Source organism: Dreissena polymorpha, chromosome 10 (assembly GCF_020536995.1).
Source record: "Dreissena polymorpha isolate Duluth1 chromosome 10, UMN_Dpol_1.0, whole genome shotgun sequence".
Taxonomy (NCBI): domain Eukaryota; kingdom Metazoa; phylum Mollusca; class Bivalvia; order Myida; family Dreissenidae; genus Dreissena; species Dreissena polymorpha.
Genome location: NC_068364.1, coordinates 24100596 through 24121338, shown reverse-complemented (window position 1 = coordinate 24121338; position 20743 = coordinate 24100596). Strand labels below are relative to the sequence as shown.

General features: G+C 32.8%; 1 protein-coding gene across 1 annotated transcript in view; it reads right to left on the bottom strand.

The window, feature by feature from the left end:
• LOC127848660 (leucine-rich repeat-containing protein 26-like) overlaps window positions 1–13795 on the bottom strand; it is a 120485-nt gene extending 106690 nt beyond the window's left edge. The window contains exon 1 of the mRNA XM_052381243.1: window positions 13733–13795. Coding sequence (XP_052237203.1) covers window positions 13733–13752 — 20 coding nt within the window. The 5' untranslated portion in view covers window positions 13753–13795. The remainder of the gene's footprint in view (window positions 1–13732) is intronic.
• Window positions 13796–20743: the final 6948 nt, after the last annotated feature.

The window sequence follows — 20743 nt, the reverse complement described above, 5'->3', positions numbered from 1 at the left end:
AAGTATGCCAAACGTGTTCCCCCGCTGATTATCCTTGCTGCTTCCTGTTGAATCTTCTCAAGTTCTATTTCATCGTGTGTATTAATATTATCCCAGACTATATCAGCGTATTCAAGAATTGGTCTAATAAATGTTGTGTAAATCGATAGAAGGGACTTTCTATCGAGCGTAAACTTGAACGTTCGCATTACATTGAGTCTTTGCCATGCTTTCTTCTTGACTGATTCAATATGGTCATGCCAGGAACATATATCAGAAAAAGTTAAGCCTAGATGCTTGTGAGACGAAACCTCAGTAATTTGGCAGTCGTTGAAAAAGAGAGGGGGATGGATTGGGCGGTTGATTTTTCTAGATATAACTAAGGATTCGGTTTTGGATTGATTGAAGGTTACCAACCACTTATCAGCCCAGGAATGAATTTTTGCAAGATCAGTGTTAAGATGATTAGCCGCATCAACAGGGTTGCCGACGATGATATATAGCGTGGTGTCGTCTGCAAATAGGCGAATTTGACAGTGAATATCTCGTGCAATGTCATTTATATAAATGAGAAAGAGGAGGGATCCTAATATAAACCCTTGAGGGACACCAGCGTTTATGGGTAATGGGTCAGATTGGCAGCCAGAGATTACAACACACTGGGTCCTATCATGTAGGTAGTCTTTTAACCAAGATAGAAGATTGCCCGAGATACCACTAAGTCGGAGCTTGTGGATTCTTGCCATACGCTGTCGAAGGCCTTAGAAATGTCGCAAAAAACGGCTCGTACCTCTTTACCTTCGTCAAGGGCTTTACCAAAGGAGTGATACACAGAGACTAATTGGTTGACAGTGGAATCTTTTGGATTGAGGCCTGATTGAGATGGGGTTATAAATTCAATAGCCCTTAAATGGTTAAATATATATTTATGGAAAATTCTCTCGAGACATTTACTTAAAACACTTAAAAGGGAGATCGGTTTGTAATTTTTTTCAACATCCTGAGGATCAGACTATTTGTGAAGTGCACAAACAATTGCTTCTTTCTAGCTCTGTGGGACCCTACAATTACTAAAAGAAAAATTGAAAAGATTTTGAAGTGGACCTGAAATCTCAAATGCAATTTGCTTTAGAACTTGACTATTTATTTGGTCTGGACCTGATGCCTTTCCCGTTTTCATAAATTTAATGGAATCCAAGACATCTTGGCGGGAGATTATGAGATCTTCAAAGACGGGGCAATTTGGCTCTTGGGAATGTAGGTTGTGCATATGCGTACTTGGTGTAGTTAAAGTAGAATGAGATTGGAAGAATGAATTAAGAATATTTGCTCTATCAAGGGGTGACTCATATATGGTACCATTATGAATTAAGGGAGGCAACTCGTTTTGTGTGGTGTTTTTATTTGTGATTTTTTTTAATTTTTTCCCGAAGTCGGATGATGAGTGTTGATTTTCACGTAAAAGTTAAGCGAGATTTTCAAAATGCACCTTTTTCGCTGATCTGACAAGATTATTTACAATATTACGTTGTTGGCGAAAGATGTGCCAGTGTCGGTCTAAATTTTTAGCCTTGGCTTTTTTGTATGCTCGTTTGCGGCGTCGGATTTCCTTACGAATATTAGTATGTAGCCATGGAGGATCGGCTGTTCTTATTGTAACTATTTTGTTCGGGATTGTAGCTTCGCAGAGACTGATAAGTTGACGTGTGAAATTTGAAGTATATATGTCAATATTATTATCACAACAACTGTTCCAATCGAAATTCTGCATAAGTTGTCTTAGATTAGTGTAGTCCTAATCTTAATATCGCCATATTTTACGTTTAAAATTAGATCCAGCTATTCTATTGAAGTTAATGACGCAGTAGACTGGGCCATGAAATCGAAGTTTCTGGTTAAGAAAGGGTTCTCCAACACCGCTTTTGAGCACTTTCAAGGAAGATGTTACTATAAAAAGGTCAAGAATGGAATTCGAGGTTTCAGTAAAATGAGTAGGTTTTTTTTATAATCTGTGTGAGATTATACTGTAAAAGAAGGGAGTCCATTTTGATCCTGCACGGTAGTTTATTCATGTCAAGATTAAAATTACCTGTGATAACAATGTTCTCAATACCGGTGTCAACGGCTAGTGAGATCGAATCGTTTATGCATTTCAGTAGATAAGGAGAAGAGTTTTGTGGTCTGTAGAAAGAGCCAGATAAAAGACGCCTTCCCTTTATATACGTAGTTCGACCCATAGACATTTTAGATCATTAATTTGTAGGTCAGGTCGCTCAATGGCAAAGAGATCGGATTTTACGTATTCTAGAATACCTCCATGGGGATCGTTTCTTCTATCACGTCTGAACGGCTTATGATAAGAAGGGAAAAGTAGGTCGTCAGTGTCAACTGTTGAGCTGAGCCAAGTTTCGGTAAACACTATAATATCAAAATTGTTGAGATTGGCATACAGAATATCTTTCTTGGTGAGGAAGCTCTGAACGTTGTAATGAACAATTTTTAGATTATGTGCAAATGCATCATTTATTGAAGATGAAAAATATGTACCCGAAGAAGAGGATGACATATCAAGGGAGCTGTCGGGTCCAGGATTTGGATGGACATCGCCTCCTCTAAGAAGAAGGATTGCCAGCCAGCAAACTAACTGGAACATATTCATTTGTTGAAGCCCTTTACTTTTCATAGAACGTGAGTGGAACAAACCTATCCTCATCCTGTACACTCCTATGTCAGTGTACATCATGTAATGCTGAGAACAAGAAATAATTGGATGAGGATAAAGCTATCGTGCGCCCGGCCCACAAGAAGTGAAAGAAGAAAGGAGGAATAATGAGAAGAGAAGAATAACAAAAATAACCAAAATAATTGGTCATGTTGATGTTATAAAGAGACGTTAAAACCTCATTTGATAAATTTATATTTTGGGCTGTATAAATGATACAGAAAGTGGAGCTTATATCGAATGATCGCGTAGTAACATCATATTACAAGGATCTACGAAACATGGGCTTAGTAACTGAGGAAACCGAAAAATGACAAACTTTTTACAAAGCTTGAATTATATGCTACAGCGGCGTGTTAACGTGATAGTCTGTGTTTGTACAATGTGAACGATTTCCGTAAGCTGAAAGAAACATGTGCACCAAGTGTGTGGCGAAAGATTGTAGATTACTATTTAGGCACAAGTTAGGAGTGAGTGATCGTGTTAATTGTATTTTTTTTCTTAATACGAGTTTACAAGTAACTTCAGGTTAAATTGATATTGAAAAGTGCATCTTATTGGGTGATTTTTAATGAAATGTGTGTAGTTGCATTTACAAAATAAAATAGAAAAGGATGTGTGTATTCACCAAAGTGTAAATATTCATTTTCCGAGCTCGTGGATTTATTTTTTCGTGGATGGATTACCAGTCGATGTGGGCTTTATTGCACACCACAGTTGAAGGCAACATTTGGACATATATTTACAAGAAGCGAGTCTGGTAAGATTTTTCAAATCATAGTAAAAAGTAGATGTTTGCTATTTGATATGTTGGATAACTGTTTGATTAATTGACCTAGCATATGGATTTACTTGCAATCAGTCAATCTGACAACACAATAGGTCTAAACAAATATCCTAACAAGCAAGATAAGCTACATGGCAGCTGAGCTTCGAAATATATGAGTGGTTGTGAGTACACAAAAGGTTGAGTTGCTGTACAACAAAAGATAAATCAACCAATAACCGGAGTTCAAATATGTAAGTGTTGAGATTTCACAAGTAATAATTAATTATGTTGATGTACAAATATAAAATTGGTCATCCAGTATGTGGGGTTAAACTGTTTAAGTGCAAGAGAGTACATAGGTACCTAATAATTAAGTTGCTGTACAAAGTGAGATAACTCAGTCACCCAGGAACTGTTCAAGTTCATAATTATATGATTGATAGAAAACAGTCAATACACACATGCATAACATATGGTCAATTTACTTATAAAACATATCCATTATCATATACACCCTAAATATTTGTTAAGTAAGTTAACACCTATATTATGTTTAGCTATAAATGCAAGAAAATACACAATCAATACACACATGCATAACACATTTTAAGTGACCTGTACATCATAACCATTTACTGGGTACACATACATTCCAATAATATGTACTAAAAAGAAGTATCTGACACATTTACCAGTTTTATGTTCCAACATAAATGCTTGGGAGTAATCAATACAGAAACATGCATGCATAACATATTGTCGAGTGACTTGTACAACATTACCATGTGTCATATACACCATGACAGATTTATCATATAATATACATACTATGTACATATTTACCATTTGTTATCAACAACTGATTACCAGCATTTACCTAACACAACTTTAATATGCACCATTTGTATGCACCATTTTTATACACCATGGTTATAGATTATTATTTTATAACATGGTGTCATCTGTTATGTACTCCAGTACACCATAAGCATTTATTATCTAATAACCTCAGGCTTATACAAGCAAGATACATATTTGTCAATGTGGATGGTTACTCAATAGATTTGATAAATAATTTGTTTTTAATTTATGCACATTTTGAATGTATTTATTGTAGGATCAGTACCTATTTTCAGTTTTGAGTTGTTTTTTTATTCATTGTGTGCAATGAAATAATTAGATGACTCACTTTTGTAAAGTACTCAAGTTAAGATAACGCAAAATTCAATAATTTATGGAAAAACGCGTTTAAATGTCTTATTGCAATATGAGTTGTGTTTAACAAACCGTTTCGCAATAAAATCATCACATATGTACTTATTGTTTCATATTGATTTGAAACGGTATAAAGGAAGTTTTAAATGTCGTCTCTACCGTAAATATGATAAAATAAGGGTGAATATTTTCATGAAGTGATGTTCACCAATTTGGGAAGTTAGTGATGAATACAAAGAAGTGCATACTTTTATTGCAAAAGGGGTTGCAGTGTTTTATTGCAATGTTCATTTTTTTTATAACAACCCGGTGTGCACTAAACTCTTTTTGCATCAACTCAAACACACATGAAAAACTTATTGATTCAAATTTATTTGAAACGTTCAAAAGAAAGATTCAAATGTCATATATATGGAGTTTGTATACATATAATAAGACAGAGGTGTAAGATTCGACAACAATAAACAGACATTGAAAGTGACCAATTTCATGAGAAAATGTGATAAACAAACGCAGAATGTATATAAACAGTGATCTTAACACTTTCATGATTAAGCAAATTTAACCAAGAAATCCAATAATGTTAAGTTATACAACCATGATGATTTTATTGCAACACGGGTTTATTGCAAAACGGGTTGTTGTAAAAAAATCAAATTGCAATAATACACTCCAACACGTTTGCAATAAATTTATAGCAAAACGTGTGTATTGCAAAACGGGCTGTCATAAAAATTTCAAATTGCAAAAAGACACTCTAACCCGTTTTGCAATACAATTATTGCATTTCTCGGTTTTCTTCAAATAAGTATTGCATTGGTTGAAATCTTCGAAAAGTGTTTAATCACTTGGAGTCCATTAGTACATGTGTGATGCATAAGTGGAAAACGAGTTTATTGCAAAACGGGCTTATATTTCTTCATTTACATCGCAATAGGACACTGCAACCATCATGAAAGTGTTAAGATCACGGTTTATATACATTCTGTGTTTTTTTATCACGTTTACCAATGGAATTGGTCACTTTCAATGTCTGTTAATTTAAGGTCGAATCTGACATCTCTGTCTTATTGTATGTATACAAACTCCATATATACGACATTGGAATCTTTTTTTTCAGTGTTTCAAATCAATTTGAATCAATAACTGCATGTATAATGATTTTATTGCAAAAAGTTTAGTGCATAATGAGATGTTATAAAAAATGCACATTGCAATAAAACACTGCAACCCGTTTTGCTATAAAATGATGCACTTCTCGGTATTCTTCACTTAATTCCCAAATTGGTGAACATCACTTTATATAAACATTCAGCCTTGTTTTATCATATTTACGTTAGAGACGACTTTAAAACTTTCTTTATACCGTTTCAAATCAATATGAAACATTTAGTATTAAATATCGAAATGCATCATGTTCCATGCATTTTAAGTCTTAGCTCACAGTTTTGTCTATTTTTATAACAATTTTATTTAAATACAACACGTGAAACTCCCTTTTAACTTTTCCAGTCCATTTTAATTAATAAGACACTGCAACCCGATTTGCAATAAATTTATTGCAAAACGGGTTTGTCGTAGATCGGGTTGTTGTAAAAAAATCAAATTGAAATAAGACACTCCAACCCGTTTTGCAATAAATTTATTGCCAAACGTGTTTATTGCAAAACGGGTTGTTACAATGCTATAGTCAGCCTCCTATCTCAATTCAGTACTAATTTTAAACGAAAAACTCATTTTAGTCATATTATCAGTGGGAGGTTCTTAAATTTTAAGAGCTGTAATACCCCTTCCCCTGAGTCCCGTATTCCAATTATTATTACGACTTTGACCCGCACGGTGTTTAAGAAGCACAATAATCGGCGGCGGCTGCTAATGTGTCCCTTTGTTTAACTTTAAGCATCACCTTAAGTAATAGAAGGTTAAAGTTGTATTGGTGCTGACAATTTTGAAAGAAAGAACCGGACAAAAGGAGGAAAATAAAAATAGTGTTTGAATCTTATGGAATGATTAAGTGCAAACTGTCTAATATATAATTTCTAATTCGTTCGATTAAGTACGATTACCGGTACATGTTACATTTAACAACTAAACGGTGATATGTCTAGTGATTTAAGCTCTGAAAGAGTTATAACCAAACACTTTATATGAACCGTTTTGCGCTTGAAATAATTTTATATAATATTATTAATAATATTAATAAATGTGCTCTTTTAATAACTAATTAAACAACATACTACAGTTGTGGAAATAGCTCTAAAGATCAAGCTTATGCTAACAAAATATTAACCTTCCAATGATATTATAACGTCGCTAAAATGTTTGACTTTAAACCTAACGTTTCATAAAAAAGGCAATTAGCATGCGTCTCGCCTATAAAAACTACTTGCAAGCGTTGAAACGTTCCGTTTCAGAGCCTGGTTTAGTCAAGAATATATATGAGTTTCAGAGCTTATTTTAATTATTAGTGATTGAAGTTGGTGTTGGCCGTGAGCAGGGGAGAGGAACGCGCCACCCAGCTAGCGTTAGCTTGCGTGATCTGTAAAAGAACATGCGACAGTCGAAAAAAAGTTTATTTCTTTCCTTTTAAACACATCCAGTTCATTTCAACAGTCTTTCAAAAAATAGAGAAAAAAACGTACACAACAAAAACAAAAACGGTATTCATAAAATTCATTATTTATAATAATGTCATAGTTGTAACTTATAATATTTTAAATAATGGACTTTCATGAGCGTTTATTTGTCTATTAGTATAATGTAATGGTCTTGGAAAGAGTTTAAAATAATTGTTTAATTGTTTAAGCATATTTTGTTTATCATATAAAGGAAGCACCAAAGATAATCATTCTGAAACACTTTTAAAAGAACACCGTTCGTGAATCCATTGGTTAAGGATTTAAATTCTATACTCTGAACTTTATTACACTATTTAGTGTGAAATTCAGGACCAGGGGTATTGTTCACCATATTAATTGAATGCATATGTTTTGCAATAATGTCGGGCTTTTTTATTTGTTAAATAGATATGAATACAATGTTGCAAATAAAGGAATTGTTTTAATTACTTTAAGAAAAAATATATGTTTAAAAATGATATTTCATTATGCCATGATAATCGAAATGCGTGTTATACGTGTACTCAAATGCGATGATTTTAAACAAAAGCAGATATGTACATTTGTATCATTAGTAAATGTTACTAGATCTATTTATTTTCCCATTAGAAACGCCAACAATGGCTGTCCTAAAACTCGACTATTCTTCGTCTATAATTTTCTATATTTATGTATTCAAATAATAAGATCCAAGGGAGAAAAATGCGCAAACAGATCAATCACGTCTTATCTCCAAAATTAACAGCGGAGCGCCTCTCGTTTTCCGTTTACCGTTTTATCATTTCGAGAACGGTAAATGGAAGCAGGCACTGTGTTTCAATTTTCATATTGATTTTTGTATAATTAGAATTGAAACGAAATATGAATAGGGAAATAAGTTTTGTGTTTTGTTTTGTTATACATACACCGAAAAATGATACAAAGAACTCGATTTGGGTGTTTGTTCTTTTGTTTTTGTTAAGGTTATAAGAAAATCGGAATATGAACTAATATACGTTGATTCTTGTTATTCGTTGTGTCGAATGCAAAACGAAAAAGGAAAAGACGGTATATTCACGAACCAGTTCAAAATGTTGCGCAATGCACGCTTTTCCCGGTGTTCTTGTTGTTAATGATCTAAAATCACATACGATGATGAATAGAATATATATGTTATGCATACTACAAATAACCTGCATGAAAACATGGCATTTTTATTCGAACACAGGATCCTTTGTTTACAGAAGGAAACGTTGATAATTATAATTCACATATCTGGTTAGACAAATCAAATAAAAATAATCCATCAATGTTGTACCAAGAAACGAATAACATAAGATTGAATACATTACTTTTTACTCCGAATCAAACAAGAAGATGATGCATGCAATATTCGAGAACAAAACACATTTTGTATTATGATAGTGTTATTATATACTTAAAGCGACCAGTCAGGGCAAAACGGCACTTAAAGGGTGGTATCGCAGGTTATTTTATAACGTTTTCTGTAGATTTCTTCCATGTTCATCATGTTATTTCATTGCTTAATCAACACTGTACTTATCCCGTGAGATATAGATATATATGTAATATTTCCAAATATGGTTATTTAAGAAGGCAATGTTAAAAAAAGGCCAAAAACAGTATCCCATACTTTATTATTGATTGCTTAAATTACTGCGTTCAATCCAGCTTTTTAACTGGATCACAAACAATCACAATCCCAAGTGTTGAGCAATTGCAAATAACATCAATAACAGAGACATGTACAGTAAATGTTAAGAACATAGTTAATTAATGAATATATGCTATTAAACATTTTGGCAGTCAGTCGGTTGCACAATATTAACCACACTTAAACTTCAAATTAGTGTGGTATTAAATTTATTAGTGTGTATTCCAATTTTTTTTTAACGGATTTATTTAAATTTGATTATATCGAAAACCGAAGGTTTATTAAAACGCTATTGAGTCCATTGTTAGTAGACCCAGTACACAGTGTCCTTTTTGGAGGATACTAGAACGACCCCCTTCCCCCCCAAAAAAAATAAAATAGCGATCGAAACATTGGCTCCCGGTCACAAGACGAACACCACATCAATTATCTATTCACAATTTAGGGGTTAAAGATTCGTCTTTACTGTTAATACTGTTATCGGAGAAACAAGAAACACAGACACGCGCTATCGTCAGAAGAAAACATTTCATGGAGTTTAATAAATCGCCAGCTTAAGTCACTGGTTTGATAGTCAGTAACACAAATACTAAGGATGTAACCATTATAATAATAGAAAATATAAGCTCCATGAAATTTCGTCATTTCTTATTGCAACTTAATTCAACATCGTCTAATATAGTAATCGAATATCTATATCAAATAATTTATTAAAATTGAACATCGAAACTATAAAATACCACAAGTGACACGCAGAAGAGCGTACGTGGTATCCAACCTGTGAAGTATAGCATTTAAATTGTGCCGTTTATGTTTGATAAAATTGTTATTTAGTTATGTTAAAGAGAAAATACCATTTTGATCACGACATACACTCAGTAAGCTTATTCTATGAATAAGTTCTTTAACAGCTTCGCCAAAAAAAAGTTGATTTTAGTATCAAACAGACAAACAATGGAATCCTAAATGACTGTCTTATTTAATTGGTCTTTTTGCACGAGATTGTTGAGTGGTGTTGTTTTTCAAGAGCCCGCGCCGTATCGTACGAGTGCGAAATAACCCCTCAAAATAACTTATGCATGTAATATTTCATGTATAAAATGCACACTGTCACACTTAGAACTAATGTATACCTATAAAAATATCTAATTACTTTAACAATAATATGTAAGGTTTTATAACAAGAATGGATTACTTCATGTCTTTGATTTTATAATGGGTTGTATTACACAATTTAATTGTGTGATGTTGAGGCATTCGGAATTCATTTCCAGAATCCTGAATATTTAATGAAAGTTTTTTTTTTTAGAATCTCTCTTTATATATATAATTTGTAGATCAGTACATGTGTTGCTATGTAGTTTTAATGTTACAGGGTGGATTTCACATCAAAATTTTAATTTAGTTGTATGTACCCTGTTTTATGTGGTGACGTCTTTTGTGTTATGTACGGTATTGTTTCACGAGCTAGCGCGCCAGAACAGATATGTCAAGAGACTAGTGCACATCTGTCAACTTTAAACTTCTTTAAATTATTAGGTATCATTATACAATAGGTATGTACAAATGTGAAAATAAGTAATTACTGATTGTAATGCTGTTGCACATGCTTGTCAACAGTTCTAAAGATGTATTTAAGATCAGCAATTTAACGTTTTTATGAGATTTGTAATTATTCTACGCTTCAAGATAATTTCTATTTTAAATCACATTTTCCTTTATTAATATGTGTGCACTTTTTAACAGCTTGCAGAGTAACATCACTTGCGGACAAGGATTCGGAAGAAGCGCTGCGACGCCAGATTCCATAAATTTGTGAGTAAATGTGTGTTGAACTGTGTATATGTATGTATGTGCTTCACATATGTATTTGTGTTTTGAGATATGTATTTGGATGTCTAGGTCAGTCAGTCGGTCTGGTCGCCACAACATTATTCTTGATGGAAAGAAATTATATTCTGTTATTAATCTTATGTTGTAATTAGTACTTATGCGTCAAATGATTGTTTCAACATTTGTTATTATATTTAAATATATATTGTTGTTATATTTGCTGTTATAAATACTTTTCATATATATCATATTATTTTACAGCTAGACAGCCATATTTTTAATAATTTGTTATATGTGTGTTATTGTTTATTTGCAGGACGCCTATTGATTCCTTCTTCGGATCAGAATTATGGTTTGTATGTGCTGTATTGTGCTGTTTTGTACTGTTTGGGCAATCGGTCACATGCCTAAAATAAAGTACCAACTAATTGTTTTTAATGAAAATTCAATACTGCTCCAGCAGCTGGAGTTTCACTTCTTTATATTGTATTACTTAATTTATTTATTTTTATGTAACACTGAACTGAAAAGAAATAAGTAAAGAAGAACCCACGACTTTGTGTTTTCCATTTTACCAAATAAACATTTGGAGGAAAAGTACATAAAGTTACGTTAATAATGAAGCTTTCCCTAAAATTAAGAATTGTGTTATTTAGTTGGCTGTCAATTACCTCTTTGATTTCTTCTCAATGAACCTTTGTAAAAAAAAGTCTTAGACCAAAACACCGAAAGCAAATTATTTCTTATTGAAGAGTGGTAGTAGCGTATGTACATCGTATTTCAATTTCAAAAATGACGAATATAGTATGATATGAATGTTAAATAAGAGAGCAAGTCCATAATTGACAACGTGCGCATGGTGTATTTCAATAAGCTCAACAGTGAAATTTAAATGGCACGTGACTGTATCACTAATAGATGCCTTGTACGTAAAAAAACTCGTGAAATCTTGCCTAATATATATTCTACAAAAAAAACGGAATAATAACGTTAAATCTTAGTATAACTTATGACATGGAAACGCATAAAAATGAAAGTAAAATATAAATCCGCCTGGCAGACAAAAGAGTACACTAAAATACACGTTCATGTATGTGTGAAATACAAAGGACAATGAAACATGATAACTGAACGTTATTGAGTTACATGTATTAACCACAATATTGTATAGATTGTTTGCAAATGAACAATTTAGCGGCACATGCAAGTTTCAGTATAGTGGTTGTGCACGTATTCTACAAGAACGGGTAAATCCGTGGTTGTGCACGTATTCTACAAGAACGGGTAAATCCGTTGGCCAGAGAAACCCTTCTTTGGGACGTTTTTCACTTAAACATTGCGCACTTTAGGATAAAAGAAAATTATTCAAACGTTAAATTGGTTAAATAGTCAAGAACACGTAATCAAATAGTTTGATTTGTACTTCAGTCCCCCCTAAAAAAGAAATAAGGAACTGGTTCAAGTCTAATAAGGAAAAGCATTTTCTTATTATAACAGTGCTTTACCGCGTAACATAATGTACAAGATAACTATCAATAACTATATTTAAGTATTAAATATCGTTAATTTTGTTCCAAAATAGTTCTGCTTCATTCTATTGTTGCGGCCGAACAAAACAAATGTAACTAGTCCCGGTTTCAGATCGAATAAGCGACGAATGTTTGAAATTGATAAATATTTGTATATGCTAAAATATACAACATGCCAATGAACACCCGTTTGCATGTTAGTACTCCATTAATGTATTTCAATTTATGTCTACGTATACTTTTATTCAGTTTCTTTGTGCAGCAAACCAAAAAACTATTTCCCTGTATTTGCCGTATTCTTTATTGAAAACCTATGTAAAACTAGCATGCTCTAATTAAAAAAACATTCATAAAACTGTGCCCGATAACTTTGAAAATCAATGTAGTAATAATAAATTTTTAATCTAGCAATTCTACTTTTTATTTATTTATCAATTATAATTAGATATTTGTTTTCGTCCCTGAATATGAAACAAGGGAACTTATCCTTATTTGTCATTCAAGCCGAATAAGAATAAGAACTTTTCTAACTTGACCATCAATTTGTATACTAATCTTTCGCAAATCTTTTTATCATAGCGAAAATAATGTTTAACAACTATGCTTTAAGCATGCATTCAAAAAATCATTATTATTACTAACTTGTTCAAATAGTAAATGCATAAAACTTTGTAACGAAACCTCATAAATCTTAAATGTGAAGTTATTCATTGAATTCATGTCATGTCGGATATGGGGGCTTTAGGCGTGACAAACACAACGCTCTATTGACATGGTTTGTACTCCCCGTGACAATAATAGTCAGGTGGGCTGTATCCACGTCATGCATTTTAATTTGTACCCAAACTGCGCCCCAATTAATCACGATCGTATGTAGAACTGCGCCCTCAATCGCATTCCTTCGTTTATAATACAATGATACAGACCAGTACAGTAATATCATATTTAATTTCGAACATATATCGAAAAACAAGTATGGTTCAACTAGTTCAACTAATAACTAGTCAATTATTCAAACAGAAACAAAAACAATTCCTTTAAAAACGAAGATTGTATTACATGTTTCAGACTGTATTTGTAGTTTTGTTCACAATACATGTGTGTGTGTAAAATGCCAGAATAAATACGCCGATCTATATATACAAACATGGGTATTCTGAACCAGTTTTAGATATATTTTTCAAAGCTTCATTAAATGAAGTGTTATGCAATTCTGTCAGCAGTATTTAATATTTAAGAAATTTGTTCATTTAATCAAAGGTTTGTATCAAGTACAAAGAAAATGTGTTAATTATGCATTTTGTAATTGAAAACGACAGGCGGTGATGCCTCAACCGAAAAGAAAATTATAAGCTCATTATTGCGCATTCTAAATCTGTACAGTACTGTATTTAAACTCTGAAAATGTCTTACAGATAGGTCAGATTCGACATTCCTTCAAATACACCGTCGTCTATGGATTCGAGTTCGTTGGCGTCTAAAATCCTTTAACAAAAACAACATTAAATTAAGCAATGCACGATAGCTCTTCAGCTATGGATAACTTAAACAAATATTTTAAATAAGCTAATCACATTTTGACATTCGACGGCATATGTATTTATATGGAAAAGGCAATCAGGTTCCTTTAATCAAAAACAAAATTTAGCAATAGACAAGATTATTTTACAGTTACAATGTTTAAATGATAAACAGCATTCTGCACAGAACGCGAAGAAAACCGCACTGTCTATTGTACATTCTTAAGACATAGACAACAACAATCAATAAATGTCTCCCATGTCGTCAAGAATACAGCAGACTGAGACATGTCTGCATGGATAGCTGGACGGCATTAATTTCAAGAGAAATCATTTGTCGATTTTAACTCACAGAGTAAGTAGTTTTGTCAAGCCCCTGAACGACGCCTGTGAAATGCTGCGTAATCGGTTTCTTTGAAGGTCCCTGAAATAACATCAAACATTATAAATATAGGATCTGGCACAAGTTGTCATATCATACCATATTTTATTGAACGAGTACAGGGATTTTGTAAGTAAGCGAGCCTTTGGCCAGAATTTCTTGTCAAAGCAACGTGGCTCAGATCGATGTATACGAAGTCATAAAATAAGTAACACAATACTAGCTCCTTATTTAGTTTTAATAAAACATAAGGTGCCTCTTCCTCAGTTATTGTTTTTCCGGGACATAAACAAAATATAATAAGTAAATAAAATAATGTAGTGATATCGTGTATGCAATATTCAAACATACATGGAAAAACATTATCATTGTTAAAGGCTGCGGTTGGAATAATGGACAATTATTATTGCGGTTCAAAAGAGCCAGCTCTTTATTCGCTTAAAATGGGGAGTAAAAAACACTGGCTAATTGCTTGTATTTTAGCCGTTAAAAAGAGCTGGGATTATTAATAAACACCACTATGTTCAACTCTGTAAGAATAGTATTTGTATATTAAAGCTACATACTTAAAACTTTTAAAAGCTTGTCAATCCAGTTTTGAGAATGTAGTTATTATAACAAGTAGAACATGTACGTTCGATTTTTGATTTGAAAAAAGGAAGAGGGTTCACAGTTTATCATTCGGTTAAAATAAGGAGGAAAAAAACAAGTTTCAATGTTGGTATCCAGTTGCAAAACAAGTTCTGGATATTGTATACGTCTGTCGCTAAATGTGACGTTAAGTTCAAGATGCTACACATACTGAGTAAACATTTCACCACTTCTACATAATCGTTACCCACGTCAGCGCTATATTTTTTCCTTACACAAATGGAATGGGTGTCGCGTATAAAGAAGACTATTTAAAACAATGTCATGTGATAAGCTTTGATATTCGCTTCCAATCAGAGACACATACTTACAGATTCCGCTCTCAGGATAATACAAATATTAATTAGCATTTTTTTGTTTAATCATTTAACAAAATAACATTGTAAATAAGCATTATAGTATGATAAGTACATTGATCTGAAAATTAAAGATGTGTATCAAAAACATCTTGAAAACTTTCGTTACCCAACACATACGAATTAATTACATGTGTTTATAATATGTCGCGTGTACCATGGCATTAGGAAGTATTTAATATCCGGTGGTTAAATTGTCAATATCTTGATAAGTTTAAAGCAAAACTAATGTGCTGTTGTGTGATCGCTACATGTGAAACATCAAATCTTTAGCCTATATGCATCTGTTTGTATTTTTCTTCTTTTTTACTCACAAATGTTATGCGAAAGATGAATTATAATTGGAAGAAAGTGTCGGCGTATGTACAATTATTCAAAATGTACTTATATAAGGCAAAATAGAAAAATTAATTAAATATAGATAAACCGAATATACCGAACACTTATAAGTAGAGGTGCAAAAAACTTGAGGGACTACTTCTTAATATAATGTAAGGTAAGGCTAGCCTTTTAACTGTATTAACCAACAATCCTTTGAATTCACCGCGGTTTTGCGCTTACCCCAGCTTTCATTATTATTATGGTGATTACTCGTATAATACTCATTACTGATCTCATGATGTTTTTCTGATTATTTCAGCTTGTTTACATATAATAAGACAGAGGTGTCAAATTCGACCTTAAATTAACAGACATTGAAAGTGACCTATTCCATGATTAAATGTGATAAACAAACACAGAATGTATATAAACAGTGATCTTAACACTTTCAAGATTTAGCGAATTTAACCCAGAAATCTAATAATGTTATTGCAACACGGGTTGAAGTGTCATATTGTGATGTAAATGAAGAAATAAAAGCCAGTTGTGCAATAAACTCTTTTTGCATTAATACATCACACATGTACTAATTGACTCCAAGTGATTGGACACTTTTCGAAGAAATTCTCAATTCTCAATTGTTGTTTATAAAGATTTTTTTCAAAATAACACAAAGGTGATAGATTCGACCAAAAAATAAAAGGCCGTTAAAGTTATCAATTGCATGAGTAAATGTGATGCAACAACACCGAAACGTTGTAGAAAGCGATTTCAACCAATGCATTACTTATTTGAAGAAAACTGAGAAATGCAATAATTTTATTGCAAAACGGGTTACAGTATCTTATTGCAATTTGAAATTTTAAAACAACCCGTTTTTCTATTAACCCGTTCTGCAATAAATTTATTGCAAAACGGATTGGAGTGTCTTATTGCAATTTGATTTTTTTACAACAACCCGTTTTGCAATAAACCCGTTTTGCAATAAAATCATCACTGTTGTATAAATTAATTAAAATGCATTGGAATGTTTAAAATGGAGTTTGACGTGTTGTATTTAAATAAAATTGTTATAACAAATAGAGAAGAATGTGAGTGTAGACTTAAAATGCATGGAAGGTGATGAATTTCGCTAGAGATTAAATACGATATAAACACAGAATGTGTATCGAAAGTGATTTTAAACAATTTAGTACTAAAGTTAAGATAACGTAAAATGCAATAATTTATGGAAAAACGTGTTAAACTGTCTTATTGCAATGTGAATTTATTGTAACAACCCGTTTCGCATTTAAACATCACATATATTCTAATTGTTTCATACTGATTTGAAACGGTATAAAGGGAGTTTTAAAAGCCGTCTCCAACGAAAATATGATAAAACAAGGCTGAATGTTATAATGAAGTGATGTTCACCAATTTGTTATGTAAGTGAAGAATACAAAGAAGTGAATAATTGTATTGCAAAACTTGTTGCAGTGTTTTATTGCGTAATCTTAGTTTGCTTTTTAATAAAACCGGTTGATGGTATTTTTTGGAAATAATTGCAACATTACCATGGTACAAGTATGTGTGTTAACCCCAATATCACAATGTATACATGCATATCAGTCATGTGTCACTTTTGTAATCGCTTTGGTAGATCATTCATTTGTTTTACTTTACATAAAAGTTCGGATGCATAGTACTTTTGTATTCTTATCCAACGCAATTGTTCATGGATCCTAAAACACTTTAAATATCGAAGGCGATGAATACACTTGAGCGATTATATAATGCGATTATATAGTTAAATGCTTGAATGCTTGAAACGGCAATCTAGCCGTTCTTTTTTCGGATTGAAAAAACATAAAAAATAAGTTTTGACTCGAAAACCAAGTTCTTTTGTTTAGTTTTTTTGATATTATGTTGCACTATTTATGTCATTTTGCGATTCGATTTAATCTGATTACGTTTCTAAATTTATTTTAAAATTATGCTGTGATATTCCACTAATAGTCTGTGTGTTTCCATGTTTTAATGTTTTGCTTTTTCTGTAGTCCATTTTTATAACCTATAAATGTACACTAAATTCAAGGCGAATTGTGTAGCAATCATCATAATTAGAAAGTAGTTTTCTTTCCTATTTAATGCCACATTCTGATATTTTTTTTTTGCATTACGGTTTATTCCGAGAGATACACACAAATAGTGTTAGTGCTCACCCGCGTGCGCGTGTGTGGAAATGATATGTGTCAAAAATAAAATAAGTAAACGGGAGAAATCGTAGTTGTTTTTTTGTACTATCCAAAATAAAGAAACAACATAGTCAACACAGTAAGAATATTTCGTAAATCTGATAGGATATTCATACAAGGCTAGTTATATGCTAATGCGTATTAATGTACATTTACAACAAAACAATAGTTTGTGTTCGCAATTCTACCACGATACACGATTATTTTCTATCAAGACAATGGGGGAAATCAAGTGTAGGCTATTCTGCAATAATTATGTGCAGACCTTTATATTTTGAAAATAGTTCCCTGCAGTTTACCAAAACAGTGTTTAAAAATGCATATGCTTTAAAACTCGCACTACAATAAATGTTACAAACTTGACTTGTATTTAATATAATGCACTATCTAATCGTCAATTTATTTGTACCAATTGATATAATCATCGTTTGATTTTGAACTAGGAAATATATTTAGATTGACCAATCGTATTGCTTTGTAGAATGGTGATCGAATAGCTCAAAAAGAAGGCCATTGGCAAGAGGTAAGTGGTAAACATTCATTTGCATTTGAAAACTGATTATCTTCCCGGTGATGCTGCTGAAGACTGTTTAACAAAAACTCATTGAATCGGATTAGCAGATAGACCTTTCCTGTGTGTCCAAATCGACAGGGAACTTTTCCTTCCTGTCATTTTGAAAAGTAATATTTCTTTTCCACAAATTTAATAATATAAGTAGACATCATGAAATGAAACTATATCTATTAAATATTCTGGGATTAATGAATCATATCAGCTTACACAGGAAAATAAAAGGAAGTATTATTTATTGATTATACAATGTGTAATGGTTTGCGTTTTGTACTGTTTTGCTTTTGATAATAAGGTAATATATAAAATTATGTTTGCTGTTGTCACTTCAGTAGATGTCAATCAACAAATGCGTACAGGTGCATGAACTGTATGGTGACGTGTGAAAACAACAACAACGTATATAAGTAACTCGAACTGTATTGAAACAAAGGCTTAAGTGTGATCCAGATCATGTTCAAATTTTCGTTTGTCCATGCATAGAAAGATGTAAAATATGTGCGTCCGGTAAGGTATAGACAGTTCTGCGATCGCTAAATTTTGTATAGACCCACAATTTCTAATTTTACTACTGACGTTTGCTTCTACAATGGAAATTTGTGTCGAAGTGTTCGCGAAAACCAGAGCAACCCACACAACGCGTGATACACCAATCTTAAGCTTTATTCATGCCGTATTGCATGCACTTGATCGTACGAACGTCAATGGGCGATCAGCAAAGATATTGAAAATTAACCTACCTGCTGCAGCTGTTTTCCTTCATAAAACACCTACTGACGTTTACTTTATGGGTCACGTGACATTTGTGTTTATTCCCAATGAGTATTGTAACGCAAACTAATCTTAATGAAAACATCATTTAGAACGTCATATGACAGCTCTCTATAGAGTTAACGTAGAATTATGGAACGTGTGATATTGTTTGCTGTGTGATGTAATATGCCATCCTGATAAATCCGTTAAAAAAGCAACAGCGAAACACAAATATCACAGACCATGCGTATATATTCATAATATCGCTGCAGTTGGCATAAGGCATGTAACATTGCAAACGTCGATGTGGTATTTAAGCCATAGAAGAAACGCAAACATATAGTGATGCCAGAATACAGGCCTCAGATGCTGTGGTTAAAAACATTTATTTCGCCGGGAGAAACAGAAATAATTGTTTCAAGGACGAATATCAGCTTTTAAAAAAGGAATATTTGAACGCATTAACGAATCCAGTGTATTGTGACGTGGATATAAATGACAAGTAATTTATGACATTATAATATAAATCAGTAGATTAAAGGGAATGCCAGAGGGGTCGAGTGATCTAACAAACATGGACGCTGACAGCGGACGAAGCAAAGTCTTTAGCTACGATTATGGGTAAATATGACGCTTATTTGAAACCGAAATAGAACAAAGTTTTTACTAGATATAAATTCCAATGCAAAGTGCAGTTAAAATGTGAATCTGAAGAATAATTCATCACTGATCTGAAAATGTTGGTAAAATACTGTGGCAGTATGAACGCAAAAGAAGATCCAAGTGTAAACACAATAAGAAGACAAAGGCCATTTAAGCATCCTCAAGCCGATGGTGGTGCTAAATCAAAGCATTATGAGAAACATTCCAAGCCTGCTGTTTACCAGAGGTGTAGGCATGTAATGTACTGTCAACGCGAGACCTTGAAAAGCTGTCAATTCAACAACCATAAAAGAAAATACCCCTTTGTGTTAATTTTCCGGGAATAGAATTTAACCGTTGTATATGAAAACACTACCATAAACGCTAAAGGGCAAAATAAAATTCGTTTAATGATCACAGTCGGTGTAAAGTGGTGAGACTTCGGAAAAGATATGATTAATAAAGAGGATAAACTCTATATAACAAAACATGGATGAAGGTTTATGTTGTTTACCAGGCTCATATCACATAATAATAGACCGAAACGTAAGGCCTGTTGTTCAGCATGTGCGTAAAGAACCAATATCCATGAAACTAAACGTGAAAGATGAGCTTCAGAGAATGGAGTCAATAAGCATTATAAAACGACACATTGAACCAACTGAATGCGTGAACGCGTTCGTTACAGTGACATAAATCTCTGGTAATGAAATAATATGCATCGACTCGCGTCATTAGAATGAAGCATTATTAAGAAGACATTATCCGATGAAAACAGTGTACGATTTAGTTTCAGAGATGCCTTACGCGAAGGTATTTAGCATTCTAGATGCAGCATGTGGGTTCTCGACTTCAACGAAACTAAATGAAAAAAGTTCAAAACCTACAACGTTTTAAACACCATTTGGGATATACACATTCTTAAAAGGTCCGTTTAGGAAATGTATCAGCGTGTTATGACAGTGATGATACAGGATCTAGTTCAGGAATG